Below are 18,603 nucleotides of genomic sequence, written 5' to 3' on the forward strand. Positions count from 1 at the left end.
TATATATATATATATATATATATATATAGAGAGAGAGAGAGAGAGAGAGAGAGAGAGTGGACAATGGGTATTTTAGACATTTACCATTTTATCTGTCCATATTTTAACGTTCATAAACAACATATATTCACGACATTTTCAAGAAACCTACAAAAATTATGGAATCTATTTTCTCCTCCACTATAACTTTTAGAGATAAGTATTAAGAACACTCATGAACTTGACATGAGTTATTAGTTGTCTCCAAACTATTAATAATCTTAAAAATACCCTTTTACTTGACTAACTGAATTTTAAAACACCCCTTTCGTGTCATATAATATATCTATTTATATGCAACATCAACACAAATTCCACATGTGTGTACGTGAATAACACATCCAATTCATTGGCAAATAAAAAATCTATCGTTTTAACACTCAGAAAAAAACCTAGAAAAGAGGAAGAGTCACTAAGACAAGAGAGCTATAGGTAAGCAAACATTTATGTGTATAACATGAGAGGGATGTATTTAAGCTCAGTTAATTAAGTAGAGATATATTTTGAAAGATGTAATATTTAAGGGATGAAACTAATAATTCACATCATATTAAGGATTTTTTCATTAATACCCTTAATAAATAATTAATGTTCAGGGATTAAAAAAAAAGTTCTTCCGTATTCAATGTAATTTATTTAAATTTGATATTCATTTGATGATTCTCGTGTTTGTATAGGGGTGTACATAAACACCGAAAAATCAAAACACCGAATCGAATCGAACTTTTTTGGTATTTCAGTTTCGATATTTTGGTTTTCGGTTCGATATTTGGTGTATATTTTATTTTTTTTGGTATTTTGGTTCGATTTTTGATACGTAATTTTTGTTTTTTGGTATTTCGATTTAAAGCAAAATATCTTATATTATAATATATATTTATATTATATTAATTATTTATGTTTAATTTTAAAAAAAAAAACTGAAAAGTAAAAGCTACTTTATATGTTTTTTTAACTTTTAGTCTTTTGTACTTTTACTTTATACATTATAGAAACCCCCACACCTACTGACCTAGAAGGCTAGACCTAATATGAAAATAATTCATCTTCTTCATTATTCCAAGTTCCATAGTTCCATACTTCCATTAGACCATTCTTCCTTTCAAGGTTTTCTTATTTCATTTTCTCGGTCCATTTTTCGTCAATTTTCCAGCCATTTTTTAGCGAACAGCACAGCTGCACAGGCGGCAGCAGACTTTCGAGTTCCGATGGCAGGCCCATTAAAAAATTGAACTAAAAAATTGAACCGAATTAATAAAACCAAACCGAAATATTTTGGTTGGGTATTCGATACACATTTTACAAGAACCGAAAAACAAAAAATTAGAAAAAAAAAAAACGAACTGAAATACCGAAAGCCCACCCCTATGTTTGTACAAAAATAATTGTTAAATGTGTCATCCTATTCAACAAAAAATAATTGACTAAATTTAATGCGTATACCTTTATAAACAAAAGTGTCCCGGCCAATCATTCAACGATTCAGAATGGAATCAATAGAAGAGAATGAATTATTTTTTCTTGATTTTCAATCCTAAATCGACATGGATTGCAGGTTCATCTGTAAAATGAAGCAATTTATTAAATATATTTTATTAAAAACCTTTTGGCTGCCTATGAATGCATAGAGTATATTATTAAAACATACAAAGTAGTGTTGTAGTTCAAAAGTTCTCATTTTTTTTTCAAAACTCAAACAAACATTTATGGGTACCATATAGTAAATATACATTTTTACTTCTCAAAATAATTTACGTTGATATAATTACTCGCGACATTTATATATATGAAGCCCGTCTAGCTCAGTTGGTAGAGCGCAAGGCTCTTAACCTTGTGGTCGTGGGTTTGAGCCCCACGGTGGGCGATAGTGGCACATTTTAACTAACAAAGGTTGCATTTTGCTCCTCGAAAGGTACACAACAAAAAACATAATTCAACCGACCTTTCATAATATGACACATTTTAACTAACAAAGGTAAAAAAATACTTCAACTTTGGTCGCAATTACTTTTATGGAGGACCTTTTCCACCCCACATATATACCTTTAAAATACACTATTAAATAGTGTATAGGGGTTAAAAATCCTTTTCAAAGTTCGATATCGTAACAACAATCTCGGTCAAAATTCAGATAGATGTCAGACTTTTTTCCCTAAAAAAATATCTCAATCAGCCATTGATAAGATGACACATTTTAACTTACGAAGGTGCAGTTTTGCTCCTTGAAAGTACACAATAAAAAACATAACTCAACAGACCCTTCATAAGATTGGCATGTGCAAGCAGCAATGTGGCACATAGGAAATACAAAGGTGAGTTGGAAAGGAAGCAGTTCTACGAGTTGGCCTATAGACCATATGAAGTTCTAGGGGTCGTAAGAAGACAGTCATAGGGCTTGGATTGAATTTTGGAAAATATCATTCTCTAATAATGGTTTATGGATGAACAAGACGAACCATAGAAAGTGTTATGGACTATAGGAGGGTTAGGTAGAAGTGATTCAAACTTCATGAATTTTTGGACTTGAACTTGGGTCCAATATACTAGCTTTACGAGTCATAGAAGGGACGCCGACCCGTAGAAGGGCCCCGTGGGAATTGCTCACTATTTTGACCCAGTACTTGACTCTATAGTTGACCTGATGATCCGTAGAAAGTCCTACGATTTGTAGGTCGGAAACAAAAGAGTCATCCGACGGTTTTTAAGTAAGAACATTTTGGTCTTTTCCTACACATTTAACCCCTAAACTATGTCAACCCTAAAACTACCCCTATTAATGATTTTTCTCTTAAAAAATATCTCATTCCTTCTGATCATTCACTCACAACCGCAAATTCCCCCAAGTCTTGTTCTCCAAAATTCTACCAAGGATCTCCGAGACAAGGTTAGGGTTTCACAAGTTTCAAAGTCTCTTCCTCCATTACTAGGGGTTTAATACCCAAGGGCTGGACCGATCCATTTTGACAACTTTACCAATCATGTCTTCCTATTTATTTTTAGGAAAACTTCTTCTACTATAAATAATGATAGTTTAGCTATGAAACTCACATTTTCAATAGTTTAGGCATGAAACTCACATTTTCAATAGTTTAGGTATGAAATTCAAAAAAAGAATATAGTTTAAGTGTGTTTTTGAAACTTATCTCTTTATTTTTTAAGATGAAAAGATAGAAAATTTTATTTTTAAGCTAATAAGATGAAAGTTTATTTTAAAGTTAAATAAGATGAAAATTTTATTTTTAAAGTATGAATAATTAAAGCTTGCAATGAAAATATATATATATATAAAAGAAAAACTAAATGAGGAAGAAAGTAATTTCATAAACAACTAATTTATTCTTGAAAATTATGCAATTAATATAGATTCGAATAAAACAAACCAAACTAAGTAATAAAAATTAATCGAGCATAACTGTATAACTTTGAGCCTTACAAATAGCCCAGAGGTCTAAATTTTAACACATGAGACCTCAAGGGTTGTATTTTGAATATATTTGTGTAAGGAATATATTGCGAGTGGTCTCTCTTCTTTCAGCCCCTCTACAGTCAAAACCCATTCCTATCATCTCTTTCTCTGCGAAACCCTAGTAACTGCAACTCCTGCCCATCATGGCGACCAACTCCCCGAACCTCGAATGCCGAATGTACGAAGCCAAGTACCCGGAAGTAGACCAAGCTGTGATGATACAGGTGAAAAGCATGGCTGACAGCGGCGCCTACGTTGCCCTTCTAGAGTACAATAACATAGAAGGAATGATCCTTTTCTCTGAGCTCTCTCGTCGTCGTATTCGGAGTATTAGCAGTCTTATCAAAGTTGGACGCATCGAACCGGTTATGGTTCTTAGGGTTGATAAGGAGAAAGGATATATCGATCTCAGTAAACGAAGGGTTTCTGAGGAAGATATTTCGGCTTGTGAGGAGAGGTATAATAAGAGTAAGCTTGTTCATTCAATCATGCGTCATGTTGCTGAAACCATGGGAATTGATCTGGAGGTTAGATAATTTCTCGAAATCCCATTTTGTTCTACTATGGTCATACAGGAAGTTGCTACTATCTCATTTTATTTCATATATATGAAGGAATTAATCTGGATATTGGATTTTACATTTTGTTTCGATTTTTTTCGTATAATTCGTGATAATGGATGGAAAAAAAATAATGTAAGGGATGAGAAGTTAGCTCTTTTTAGAAGACATGTTATCTAATTTGAAATTTTGGAATAGTTTAATGAATTTTAATTATTGTATATCTGAAAATGGGGTAAGTGTCAGGTATATTGAAACAAAGGGAGCAAAACATTTGGTTCAATTTGGAATTTCTATTGAATATGAGGTCTATGAATTGTAGAATTGAAGTGCTAAGCAAATGACTGAGTTAGTATTGTTGATTTTGCATTTTGTTGCATTCCCATTCTGAGAACGTTGTACTGTCGTGAAGAACAAACAAAAAATCAAAAGTAGAGTTCACACGAAGTGATTCTTAAATTTAGGTTTTCTTGGTAAGGTGGAAATGCTCTGCTAATTAGCATATGATAAAACAGATATCTCTTAGAAGAACTCAGAGAATGAAAACTGTTGTTTGGTGAAAAATAAGTTATGAGTATGGTACTTTGTGCGATGTCTTAAGTATTAAGGGTAGGCATACATGAAAGCTCCGTCAAAGATAACAGTCGTATATTATAATAAGAAAAAACGAGTTTAAGTTTATGTTTCCATTATCAGGTTGTTTGTGGATACCATCAAGTTTGATTTTTCTTCTTAGGTGTACATGAAAGCTCTTCTAAGTAACAGTAGTATATTATAAAAGAAAATACTTGATGTTACTGCAATTAGATATTGTCCATGGTCAATGTATGAATTGCATTGAAGGGGGAAAAGACCTGCTTTGCTGGTGTAATGGTCTGGTCCTTCTGGATTGGTGGTTCTACAGAGCATTGATAAAATTCTAATAAATTTTATTGAGTTTATCTGGTTTGAGTTAGTCAAGTGTGAATATAGATTTGCATATCTCAAAAAAAAGTGTGAATATAGATTTGCCATCACTTTCTGAACTCATTGCACATGGGTATTTTACCAGTTACTTTTCTCTGCCTTACTGCTTTGTAACTGGGGGTGCGTAAATGTACATACTCTATGTAATGCCTTTAGCATGAATGAGTTTGTTACTTCTGTTTGCTCTCTCTTTTGTTGCCCTTGTTATATGTTGGCTTAAGTGATTATTATGTCCCGGCATCTCTAATGATTTATGTGCCTTATTGTATGAATGTCTGCCTAAAATTTCATAAACGGGTGTCACTGCACTTTTTCTATGTGCCCTTGGCCATGCAAGCTGTTTTGCATGTTAATTAGAACTTCTGCTACTTTTAAGGGAATCCCATTTATCCCCCCTCCTTTCTTTTCTTTCTGAGGAATGAGTTGCCACGAAATGCTTTTCCTAAGTTTGGTCATGTACTGCGGGAAATGCATTTACTTGCTGTTTGAGAAATAATATAATATTCATCATTGTTTCATCAACAACATACCCAGTGGGGTCTGTGCAGGGTGCGGTGTATGCAAATCTTACTCCTAGTTTCCTACCTTAGTCGGATATAGAGGAATATGCATTATTGTTTATTGAGAAGAATGTGTATCCATGTAACACTACTAGGTTTTTTCCTTTTCTAGAATTCCTGTCCAATAGAACTTTGAATTTTTACTCTTCAATTTCTCTTTAATCATTGGGCATGTTAATTGCAGGACTTGTACATTCATGTAGGTTGGCCTTTATACAGAAAATATGGTCATGCTTTTGAGGTGAGAATTTGTATCAATTTCCAAATATTTCTTTCCCTCTTCTGATTGGCAAGATTCATTTTGGATTTCTTGGTTTTGATTTCCAGGCATTCAAATTGGTTGTCAGTGATCCAGATTCAATTCTTAATTCCCTCACCCGTGAAATTAAAGAAGTTGGCCCTGATGGGAAGGAGGTAGGGTTTTTTGTCATATCATTTTCTAGGTTAATCCATCCAATGATGTCAAATAATATTTATTATCTTATCTTCTCTAGGTAACTAAGGTTGCTCCTGCTTTATCTGAGGAAGTTAAAGATGCATTAGTAAAGAATATTAGGAGAAGAATGACTCCACAGCCATTGAAGATTCGAGCAGATATTGAGATGAAATGTTTTCAGTTTGATGGTGTTCTTCACATTAAGGTTTGTACATTTGGCATCATCATTTTCATGTTATTATCTATTTCCTGAACCCGTTATCACTTATGCAACAGCAAACCCAGTGTGTTCCCACACGTGGGGTCTGGAGGTTGCATTTTCTTAATGCTAAGTGTTGTTCAATAAAATGATACAATTACTTATCAAAAAGGGGAAATGTTTTCTAGAGGTTACATATTGTTGTAATGTTAGTCTTTTTTTGATGATTTTTTTCATGCCTGGTGCAGGAAGCTATGCGCAAAGCTGAAGCTGCTGGTAATGATGATTGCCCTGTTAAAATTAAACTTGTTGCTCCTCCGGCATATGTGCTCAATACTCAGACTCTTGACAAGGTAACTAACTGTTTATTGCATATAATTGTGGTACCCTGTTTTACTTGTGCAAAATGTTTTTAGTCTTCACCTTTTAAAAATATCAGTTTGATTTGTGCTTGAGCTTTTTTAATTGTTCTGAGGACATTATGGTCAAGCACATCTAGTATATGTTAGTTCCAGTAGAAATGTACATTATTTATTTATAAACTGCTTGTTATGTGCTATTAACTCCTTCACCTTGATTTTTTGTTTAGGAGACTCTTTTTTCTCTTGGCCCCTCTACTTTATCTCAGCTGTTGCATATTGAATTCTTGTTTTATGAATAATGCTTCCAATTATTTATTATAGTTTTATGGTCAATCAAGAAGGATGTCTGTTTGGATAATAGTTTTCTAGGACGCTCTAGCTGGATCCCTTATGCTTACTATGATCCTTCAACGACCACATCTTTTGGCTTTCTCTTTGGTTTTCCAGTGCTTATTTTCAAGTTAAGGGTTGAATGGTTATCAACTAAATAGGATCATACTTGTGACTGGCATTGTCATTTCTCTCTCAAGTGTGCTGTCGCCTTCCCTATGTGTTTTTCTTCTTTCATGCATCAACTATAGTCAATGTTACAGGCTCAAAGATACTCTAGGATTATTCTTTTATGTTGCTTCGCTGCTGGAAAGGGAAAAAAAGAATGGAAAAAATACTTCAGTGGTCAATTGTTGAGCATAGTTCCTTCAAAAAATTCCAGTTTGAGGAGAATGATCCTTCTTAAAAATTGTAAGAGTAATGCAAACGATTTCCACTAGTTTCTTAACTGGTCACAACTCACAAGTATAAGCAGCTAAATTCCTAGTGAGCATGGTAGTTATTGAGAACTTCGGTTCGGGTAATTTGGTTATTAAATATACAATACCATTACCATACCAATTAATTCGGTATGACTCGGTATTTTTAAGTTTATTATCAGATTTTTGCGATACGGTAAATCAGTAATCATAGTTTGTTTGACTTCGACGTACATATACTCATATTATAGAGAATTCTGACTTCGACTTTTCAAGAATCAAATCAAATATATTATATCATCACATTACACAGTAGAAATATTCAAAATAATAGTAAAGGACATTTCAATCAGGATAGACTTATCAAATTTCCAACGTCTAAATGATTAATTTGTACTAGTTTGTTTCATATATTTTCTAATATTATAATAATGTATACGTAATTATATACTTCAGTACAATATTCTTTATAAGTACCGACCAAAATTTGAACCGAGGGTTTATCAGAAACAACCTCCATCATACAAAGGTAGGGGTAAGGTTTGCGTACATGGTACACTCACCCTCGCCAGAGTCCCAGACCCAGGTTGTGGATCTATACTGGGTATGTTGTTATACCAAATACCAAAAATATTTAACATACATGCCCAAACCATAGTATTGAACACACTGTATCAAAAATTTTGGTTTCGTTATGGTAATTTTATCTACTAGACCATGCACACCCTATGCTAGATCACTTCCAGCTGTTATCACCTACCGGGCTACCATATTATGCCATTCTTCTTCTTCTTCTTCTTCTTATTATTATTATTATTATTATTATCATTATTATTATTATTATTATTATTATTATTATTGTTATTATTATTATTATTATTATTATTATTATTACTATTATTATTATTTCTGGTCTAAAATTTATATTCAGTTTTTTAGATTACAGTTTCTATTTTATTTCTTGTTGCAGGAGCAAGGCATAGCAATCCTTACTAAAGCAATTGCAGCTTGCACTGAGGAAATAGAGCGTCACAAAGGAAAACTTGCTGTCAAGGAGGCTCCAAGAGCGGTGAGCTACTTTAAAAAAAAAAAATTATATTATGAGTGCTTTTCTAGTTTCATCATAATTGTGGAGATGTGCTTCTTCACACCTTTGAGAGACCTTAATTTGATAGCCACCATAGTTCAACGGGGATTTGAGATTGAGATGTTAAGTTTAAGACCAGATTGACCATAACACATTGTTGGAAACTCTCTTAATAATCATGTGATTGTTGGGGCAAGAGAAGGGGGGGGGGGGTTTCTGTATCACAGATGCCATACTGGATTATTATGTTCACTTTGAAATTACTCCCCAACTAGTATAGCATGGTCCTTGATACATATGTATATGTGGATGGAAATATGTACGTTTAACTGAATAAAGTGCTCATTTGATTTGTCACTCTTTGCAAGGCACTGCTAGTACCCTGGATGCTTACTTATTAAGACTCTTGCCATATAAGTTGATTCTAAAATCTCTAATTTGGTTTTGATTGCAAAAGTATGGATGATATTCTTAAATGGACTTGCAATCATACCAGTTTTTTTTTAAAAAGATATTCTTAAATGGACTTCTAATCCTGATGTTTTCTAAATTACAACGGACTTGTTTTAGTTTTTTGAATAAAACATTAAATTATTGGGGAGAATCAAATAGAACCGAGTGTTATGTGAGTTGAGAAAAAATAGATTAAAAGAAATGTATGCATGCATTCTCTGTCTATCTTTTTTTTTTCTTTTATTGCTTTCTGTATTTTGCTTTGTTATTCTTATTTCTTCTGTGGTGATGCTGATGTGACTTATCTGTTCAGGTGAGTGAACGGGAAGACAAATTGCTCGCTGAACAGATGGCAAAGCTCGGTCGCGAAAATGAGGAGATCAGTGGTGATGAAGATAGTGAAGAGGAGGAAGATACAGGGATGGGAGAAATTGACGTGGAGAACTCGGGAACTGGAATTAGAGAGTAAATTGCGGCTTGTATGAACTTGGATAGCACATTCTTCACAGTTGCAGCTCCTACAGAAGCTACCTCACCTTTTTTTTCTTGTCCTTTATTAGCCCTTAGTTTACTTTGGCAATTTTCCTTGACAAGCATTTAGTTTTTACACAAAATCAATCTTGCAATTTAAGTTTGTGCGGCTGTTTGACAATTCCAATCTTATACATTTTGCAATGAGAATGAACAACTCTACACCTTGTCATCTCATTTCTTTTTCTGTCATAAATATATTTTGGAATAGCTATTCTAGATGAGCGAGATTAATTTTGAACAATGGTTGTGATAGAGCTGTGAATGGAAAACTTCAGTTTGTCGCATTTTTGAGAAGCTTAGAAAGTCATTGCAGTGTGTTATCATCTAACTGATTAACGCGAAGCTTCAGTTTTACTGTTGGATCTTGAGATATCATTTGTAGTAGAAAATTCTACTTCTACTGCTTCCCCTGCATGTCTGTTTCTACGCTTCCTGCATATGCTCCATTGATAGTGTAGCAAATTAAGTTCAAGCAAGTGCCAGTGAACTAGGTTTGCTAGAAAAGGTTTGTTTATATTTTAGCTCAGTTAGGCTTGCCTCATCGGTTCTGTTTGTAACTTGGTTTGATCAGGTTTCGATTAAAGTATGGTTAGACTCGGTTTGGCTTGAGTGAAATTAGGTCAGTTTGACTGAGCTTGAGATGGACTAAATGGAATGACATGATTAGTGTTGATCCATACAACTAGCCCTAATTAGGTTGGGTTTTTGTTGTGTGATTCTGGAAGTTCAGTTTGATGTTAAATATTTATTTAACTCTATTTGGATTTGACTAAAGTAAAAATATTAACTATGAAAAAAAATATTATTAATCAATCACATTTGAATCTAAACACTATTAAGTACTTTTTATATTTTTCCTAATCAATTACTAGTAGTTTATGTGCATCAATTTTTCTGAAGTTGTAACACTACATTCGATAGCAAAAGCTACAGAGACTTTTCGCCTTTGCTCCAGATGTGTTTTACCATGCCAAAACTGGTCTCTAGCTCGACCAATTTGGTATCGAGCTAGCTTATTGAGTTTGGTTTCCTCAAGAGGCATATCTTCGTTTTATAACAGTCTGTTTTCCTATTTGTTTTCATCCTTCTCTCCTTTTGTGCTTTTTTTGCTCAAGGGAGAGAGCGTGGTTGTTTCTCGTTTGATAGTCTTTTTATTAGTTGTGACAGGTCATTCTGCTGCTCATTCAGACTGTAAAAAATGAAACATACAAGGTAGTTTCCACGTTGGCTGTGAATTGTGATATTGCTTGCTTCAAGGGTTAGTTACTGGTTAAAGTTTCACCACTATAATAGTGGCTAGCTCACCAACTGATAGAAATGTTGCTTCAGCAGAAGAAAAAGCGGCAACATTCTAAACAAAAGCAACAAGCAGAATTTACTACACTTTGCTAATGACAAAAGTAAAGACACTAGCTTCAAAGCTACTCCAATGTAACTTCCATATATGATCGGTATCTCTTTCAGCACTCGAAGGACAGGGGATCCTTGGGAGTCATTTGTGCAAAATATTGAACATGAGGCTCAGGTCTTTGCACTAGAGTGCAGTATCCTTGGCAGTCTCTCAGTCTCTGGAACTCCAAAGCTGATATTCCAGATTGTGAACATGATAGGGTCCATTTACAAGTGCACAATTCACAGTAAACACCATCTTTATATTCCTAATCTTTTCATAACATGGTATATATAGGATCCTCTAGATTGAAGATAGTAACCTATGCTCAAATTTTCAGTCATTCTATCAGCTATTCTGTTCTTTTGTCCATTCGTCTTTGGTGACATTATTTGTCAATAACTGAAGTGTGAGGCAATCACATATGGTAACATTAGCAAGAATGGTATCAGCATTCTAATGTCATGAAGTCTCCGGATGATAATAAAACCACCAGCTACTTCCCAAATGAGACGTGATGGAACTGGAGGCTGCAGCCACTTCTCCATCAGTGAGGATTTGAGGAAACAAATCTTGAAGGTTTATTGATATCCAGAAGGCAAGAAAGACTGTATCCAGTGTTCAATCACATACCAAACAAGAAATACCAGCAAATAATCAATGTAAGTTCATTTCCTGGCCGTTCACATTCTTATTGAACCATAAAACTTGCATACAAGAACACAAATTGCTTACATTTAATACTGAGACAAGATTTAGGGGATCAAATCAACTGATGCTAATATGGTCACACGGAACGGAATGATTGTGGAAATGGATCATTTAACTTATAAAAAGGACTCCCCAAACTAAGTCATAATTCACAAAGCTGAAAATGAACAAAGACTGCTTGAAGTGTCGCTCATAAGTGTGCCATTGGCAGCTGAAACGATCCGAGAATAACAACCAACTTCATCCCTATAAGAATAAGCTTGTTGAGTGGTGGCACCACCAGATAGAACATCATGATCTTGAACGACCATCCAACCATTGCATTTCTGCCGATTTATCAAGGAGATTGATAAATCCCCAATGGACTTCCTCCCCCTCCATTCATGGTCTAGGTCAGTAAGCATCAAGCTTGTATCATTCTCTGATGAAGGTGAATTCTTAGTGGTCATGCTAAGTGGATATGTCTTTTTCGTAGTGGTCCGAGAAATCCTGATACCTGTATCAGACAGTACACTTACTATAGTTTCTTCTCTCACATTCTGTATTACCCTTTTTTCAGTACCATTAAGATAGAACTTTATCTTATTCTTAAATTTCACTTCCCTGGAAACTGTTGTAGTTAAGTTTCCTGAAGTCGAATTAACCCACCCTGAAACCTTGCTCTTCCTCTTCATCTCAATCTCACATGAACCATCAAGGCCTCGAAAGTTAGATGATTGCTCAATGTTAAATTTAGGAGTCCCATAATCAACAACTTTAGCCTTAACTTCACATGGCAATGCGCAATCATCTACCCATAGATGCAAATTCCCATCAACTAGCCAAAATGGGATACTATCCGCCACTCCAAGACTCAAAAAGTGGGATTTACCATCAATCAGAAGCCCCAAAAATGGTGTTAAATCAATATCATAAGAAGGAAGATCAAAGGCACCAATTGAAACCACTGGTTCCCAGAACAAAGGATTGATTCCTCCTTTGAAAACCACCGGAAATGGTACCAAAGATCCCACCAAATTCTCATCTATCTTCAACAAAACTTCCCTATAAGCTCCATGTCCTCTCTTTGTGGTCAAATTATTCATCTTTATATATGAATCCGGCGGATTAGAGTACCAAAACTCATCATTCCCATGAAACGATACATATATCTCCATCCCAGCTTTATAAGTATTCTTTGGAATCACAACTTGTTGCCCATACATTCCCAATTCACTCTCAATTCGAAACCAAAGCCCATTATCTCCATTTGCCGATATGGGCAATATCAAATCCGCTGGTTTGTCATCTGGACCCAGCAAACTTCCCAATTTGCTCACTCCCATTGAAATCGGATTATCAACATAATCATCCAATTGAACCCCTGTAACACTCTTAGCATCATAGTATAAAAAAGTAACATTCACATGATACACTCCAGTAAAAATATCATTAACCAGATTTTCCAGCATAACAGAAAGAGTAATATTCTCCTTCACAAGAATCGAACTGTACTTGGTGACATCTTTCGTAACAGTCCAGTAAATTCCGTCATCATTGGGCTCAGCAGTGCTAGTACGGAGAATCTCAGCGCCGTCTAACCAAACGGCGGCAATACGGTCATACTGTTCGCCTTTGCAAGATGCTTTGAACCGGAGAACCACATGGGTCCATGAGCAATTGAAAGGAGGAGAGTAAGGGACGGATACAGGTGGAAGGCCATATGTGTTACCGAAGTTGTGGGTGAATAAGGGATGAGAACAAGATGGAGTGAGGTTAGTGAAGGGTAATGGGCGAGTGACTTCGATGTATGGATGTGGATTACTGGTGTGGGGAAGAGTGTGTTTGAGGAAATGCGAATGGTGGTGTGGTAGTGAAGAAGAAAATGGGGCAGTGAAGTTGAAGATGAAGAAGAAGAAGAAGAGGAGAATAGTAGTATCAATGGAGGTGCGCATTTTGGTAGCAAATGAAGGAATGTGTTGAGTAGTGTGGGTTAGCACGAGAGTAAAGGCAGAAGCTGAATTGGGGGTTTGACTTGTCATAACTTTCAACAGTCCAACTTATACGGCAAATCACATGCCCAAGTATTTAACCTGTTTTATTTATTGCGTGTAAAAGTTTATTCATGTCACTATTTATTAATTGGATGAGTCTGACTTCAAAGATTAGCTTGAAATGGCAGAAAATTTATACTTTGTTCAATACTTGAATCACCTTATATTTATTATACATATATTCATTAAAACTGTATATCTACATAGCCAAAAATCAAGATACGGGAGATGGCGAATTTGAAGGAATTTCAGAAAGCACTGCACCCTCATCAACAAGTAGTTGTGTTATATCTTCATAACCCAAAAATTTGGAAACAGAAAGTGGAGTGATACCTTTGTTGTTCTTGACATTTACATTGGCTCCTCTGTTCAGCAGCACTTCTACTGTGTGTGCACATCCGCCTTCGACTGCCATTTGCAGCGGAGTGTGACCTTGTATGTCCTGGCATTCCAAGTCGGCTCCAAATTCAGCCAATATCATTACTGCGTCTTTTTTTCCTTTAATAGCTGCCATATGAAGTGCTGCTACACCGTATTGATCGCGGAAGTTTGTGGTGGCTCCCTTTTCGAGAAGAGTTTCGAGTAGCTGAACGTCTCCATGCCTTGCTGCATGTAGAACTGCTTCTCCTCTTTCGAGTATTTTAACGACTACCCCCTGACAATATTACACATGGAATTAAGGAAACAAAAATGCATGTATTAAACAATTGTACGAACTATGAAGATACACAAGGTAACAAAAATAACCCATGCAGCATGAAACCCAACTATTCTTCAGTAACTTCATTTCAAAAATAACCTTGATATTTATCATTTTGTAAGTCTAATTTTATATGAGTTAATTTTAAAAAGAATTTTTTTTTTTGAAATGTATAATCTAAAATAAGTGATATATATTTTAAATTTTCGATTTTTTATTTACGGCTATGACATGTGTTATAGTCATTGAAATGTCAACACACACTTCTGAGTTCTAATAATACAGTAATGTTTTTTTTCTCTGTCTTGTTATATACTCTGTTTCGTCCCTATCAAGTAAATTACTGATTCTTTTTTTCATACAAGTAACTTATTCATAATTTAAGAAAAGTATTGAAACTTTTTTCATAAAATAAAAATAAATATCTTTTTTTTTTCTTCAAATAATTCAATATGAAACAAACAAATTGGGGCCTTACATGTCCCTTAGCTCTGGCGATATCAAGAGCTGAACGCCTAAGATGCAATTCAGTTAGAGTAGGGTCAGCACCCATTTCAACAAGCATCTTCGCCATTTCACAGTCGCCATTAGCAGCAGCTCTGAACAAAGCCGTTCGACCATCTTTGCTTCTCGCATCCACTCGCGCACCTGCACCTATCAACGCCTTACCACTACCCAATAACCCTTTACTCGCTGCTAAATGTAACGGCGTTCTTCCCTCTTTGTCTCTGCTATCCAACCACCTGCACCCCCCGTTCTCTCTCAATAACCTCTCAATCTCTTCCCTCCGGTCATTCGCCACGGCGATATGTAACGCCGTCCACCCTTTGGACACCCATTTAACGTCGTTTGGTTCAGTACATGCGTCCACCTTCAGTCCACCTTGAATTAAGATATCCACCATGTCCTTGTTGTTATTAGGTAACTGCTTTGCTACTCGGAAGAGTGACTCTGCTTCTCGGGTTGAAAACTCGGTGAAAATGGATCGGTGCCGTTTGATAATGTTTCTAACGGAATCACAATCTCCGTTACTAACGGCATGACGGAGAAGAAATGGACCAACGAAAACCACCTTGAGTTTTATGTCATGAGTTGAACGATGCCCAATTGACTTGAACCAGGAGTTAACGATATCGGATCGAGTCGATTCAGAAGACGAGTTGAGTTCGAGTTCGAGTTCTGACGCTATTGCGGTTCTAACGAGGAACCGATCCGAAGGGGAGCGAGGGAAAGTGGGAGGGATTTGGGGTTGGGGCTTGAGAATCACTTGGAAAGAGGTTGAAGATAATGGTGATATTAGGCCACTAGGTGGATTGACAAGGAATTTGTGAGGAGAAGAAGTTTGAACTTTGAATGCTATTGGATAGGCTGCACTAAGTGATCTAAGGTTCACTGTGGCTCGGCATTTACAGCCTAGTGCAAAGTCTATTCCTATTTCTGGTTCTGATACTTCCACCAATTTCTCCATCAATGCTCCAATATGATTTCGAGATTCAAATTTCAAGATTGATACAGTATTATTAGATTATATACATACAAAAATGATGCATGTGATACTAAATAATGGGTACATGTGATTTCGTGGGGACCATACACAAGACGTTGAAGAAAAAACACAAAATTGGACAAAGAGGTAACACTCTTTGTTTTGACAATACGAAATGCAAGCCCTACCACTCTATTATACTTCCTCCGTTTCATTTTTACTTGTTCATTTTAGCAAATGAAGAGAAGCTTATTTATTTCATCCAATGCTATACTTATCATTAAATAACTACATAAAGTAATCGTAATCAAATTTAAATTTTCAGTCAAACGAAGTTAAAGATGCATTAATATTATAGCAAATGAAGAGAAGCTTATTATTTTCATCCAATGCTATACTCGTATGATAATTCTCTTGATTACCATTTTCATTTCTCTCTTAAGTGTGCTGTCAGTGATATGGGACTAAAATTTGTAAAATCTGAGACCAGATTAACCATAACACATGTTGTTGGTAAATCTCTTGATAATCATGTAATGGTTTAGCCAAAACTTAGGGGGTTTCATATCACAAATGTCATACTTGATTAGCGGTTTTTACTTTGAGAGTACTTCCAATCTACTTGAACAGCATGGTCCTTGATAGATATATGTGGTTGGAAATATGTACGTTCAACTGAATAAACTGCTTCTTCGGTTTGTCCTCTCTTTGCAAGGCGCTGCTAGACGCTAGTATCTCTGGAGTCTTGAAGTTTACTAATTGATACCATTGTCATGTAAGTTCGTTCTAAAATCTCTGATTAGGTTTTGATTGCAATAGTATGGATGTACATGGTCAAGAGTTCAACAATTAATAAAAGGGATTTCCAATCTTGATAACTTTGAATTGTAACAGATAGGTTTTCAAATTAAATAGTACTCTCTCCGTTTCAAATTGAGTGACCTGTTTTGACTTGCCACGTAATTTAAAAAGTAAAAAGGACTTGTGAATTTTGTAGTCTAAAATTAAACATCTGTCAAATGTACCAAAATTTCCTTTAATCTTGTGATTTTAAACATAACATGTGGTTGAAATTAAAATTGCTAAAAAAGGAACGGGTCATTCTTCTTGAAACGAATTAAAAAGGAAAGTGGGTCAAACAAATTGAAACGGTGGGAGGATTAAATAATTGAGAAGAACTACATTAATTATTTAGCTTATCAATTAAAATGGGGACTTGTGTGAGTTAGACCCTGTACATGTTCCTAGGAGAGTCTTGGAACGTTGGATTCTCAAAATGCATCGACTGGAATTGAACACTTCAATAAGGAACAAAATTAAAAGAAATGTATACATCTCTGGATATCTTCTTTTCTTTTCTTGCTTTCTATTTTTTCGCTCTGTTATCTTATATCATCTGTGGTGATTCTAATGTGGTGTATCCATTCAGATGAGTGAGCAGGAAGACAAATTGATTGACGAAAAGATGGCTAAGCTCAGTTGTGAAAATGAGGAAATCATTGGTGATAAAGATACTGAAGAGGAGGAAGATACAGGGATGTGAGAGATTGATGTGGGGAGCTCGGGAACTTGAATTAGAGAATAAAAACTGCATCTTGTTTGGAATTGGATAACACATTTTTGTTTGGTATGTAACAAGAATTGATGGGAAATAGAGGGAAGGAGAGAAATTTTGAAAGGTTGGGAACTTGAAAAGTCCTCTAATGATTTAATGAAAAAGGCAATTGTCCCTCATCGGTAATGGAAATGAAAATAGGAGAGTTTAAATAAATAAACACTCCTATTAATTGTTAAAAGGGTTGGAAAGAGGGACCCCCCTCGCGTCGTCGTCGCTCGCTTCGGTTTCGGCAAATGATCGATCGAGAGATAATTTTTTTCAATTAGTTAGTTGATAACAGAAGTTAACCGCTCAACTTTTTAGTTAACCCGACCTCCTTTCAGAATATATTCTTCTTGCCTGTAAATACCATTCAGTCTTCAAAATATTTCCCTACGAATTTTCTGATCTTCCTTCTTCTTAAAAACACATATTTCTTCGTGTACTTTACTGCTGTGGATTGATTCGATGACAATAGAGTTTTTGGTATCTATACTCTACTGATTAAGATCATTTTACCCTGGGAGGTTATATTCCAAATCAAACATCGGATACTAGAGGGGAATAATTTCCTTAAGGGGACACTGTGAATTCAGTGGACTTGATTTTCTTCCAAAATTATTAAAAAGAGTATTCCAGATTCTGGTAAGTTTTTACAGATTCAATTATTTTTTACAAATAAATTTCTGTTCATCTTACTTACTGGTTCTAAAAATCTCAGTTACTTCGTGTTTCTGAAAGATTTATTACAACCAGTAATTTCTGATTTTCATAACACAGATTGACAAACAATCTTAAGGAAATTATAAATCTGTGTTTCTGGTGGAGACAAAAAAAATCTTTGTGATTTTATACTCCTTTAAGTCTGCAATTATAGTTTATTGCTTACTTATATTGTATCAATTTTGTTTATCAGAAATGGAAAACACTGGTATTACAGTGGTGTTGACACCCAATTTTGGACCAACATTTTAAAAAATTGTGATTTTGAAGCGTTATTTATTTAATAGAAAATTTTGGTCCGATGATTTTAAAATTCATACATTTTGAGTCAAATACAAAAAAAATACATTGTCTCTCAAACAATTTTCAATTTTGCAATAGTCCCACATCGGTATTTCATCCTTTTTGAGGATTTTTGGGTTTCTATATAAGCCCACTTCATTCATTATTTTTAGGAGAGGATTTGGAGGGGAAAACAAAAGAATACTCATAAAATTTTGAGAATTCTTGGTTCCCATAGTTCAAAAATTTTAAAGTGTTTTTGTGGTTTTT

At 35.0% G+C, this 18,603-nt stretch overlaps 2 protein-coding genes, 1 long non-coding RNA gene and 1 other non-coding gene across 4 annotated transcripts; 3 read left to right on the forward strand and 1 right to left on the reverse strand.

Moving 5' to 3' along the window:
- Positions 1-1,830: 1,830 nt before the first annotated feature.
- On the forward strand, positions 1,831-1,903 carry TRNAK-CUU. The gene has a single exon. It is a non-coding gene; the product is annotated as a tRNA-Lys (tRNA).
- A 1,593-nt stretch (positions 1,904-3,496) lies between these two features.
- Positions 3,497-9,649, forward strand: LOC107014923 (eukaryotic translation initiation factor 2 subunit alpha homolog). The gene is made up of 7 exons (XM_015215044.2): positions 3,497-4,032; positions 5,776-5,832; positions 5,919-6,005; positions 6,086-6,232; positions 6,475-6,579; positions 8,308-8,406; positions 9,191-9,649. Exons 1-7 carry the CDS (start codon positions 3,649-3,651, stop codon positions 9,344-9,346), a joined length of 1,035 nt encoding a protein of 344 aa, XP_015070530.1. The 5' UTR covers positions 3,497-3,648; the 3' UTR covers positions 9,347-9,649.
- Positions 9,650-11,445: 1,796 nt separating this feature from the next.
- Positions 11,446-15,799, reverse strand: LOC107014587. Its single transcript, XM_015214555.2, has 3 exons — positions 14,724-15,799; positions 13,879-14,200; positions 11,446-12,875 (listed from the first exon to the last, which is right to left on the reverse strand). The coding sequence occupies exons 1-3, from the start codon at positions 15,711-15,713 to the stop codon at positions 11,662-11,664; spliced, it is 2,526 nt and encodes an 841-aa protein (XP_015070041.1). The 5' UTR covers positions 15,714-15,799; the 3' UTR covers positions 11,446-11,661.
- Positions 15,744-17,421, forward strand: LOC107014588. The gene is made up of 3 exons (XR_001456253.2): positions 15,744-15,878; positions 16,447-16,506; positions 17,161-17,421. It is a non-coding gene; the product is annotated as an uncharacterized LOC107014588 (long non-coding RNA).
- Positions 17,422-18,603: the final 1,182 nt, after the last annotated feature.

Source organism: Solanum pennellii, chromosome 3, assembly GCF_001406875.1.
Source record: "Solanum pennellii chromosome 3, SPENNV200".
Lineage (NCBI taxonomy): Eukaryota > Viridiplantae > Streptophyta > Magnoliopsida > Solanales > Solanaceae > Solanum > Solanum pennellii.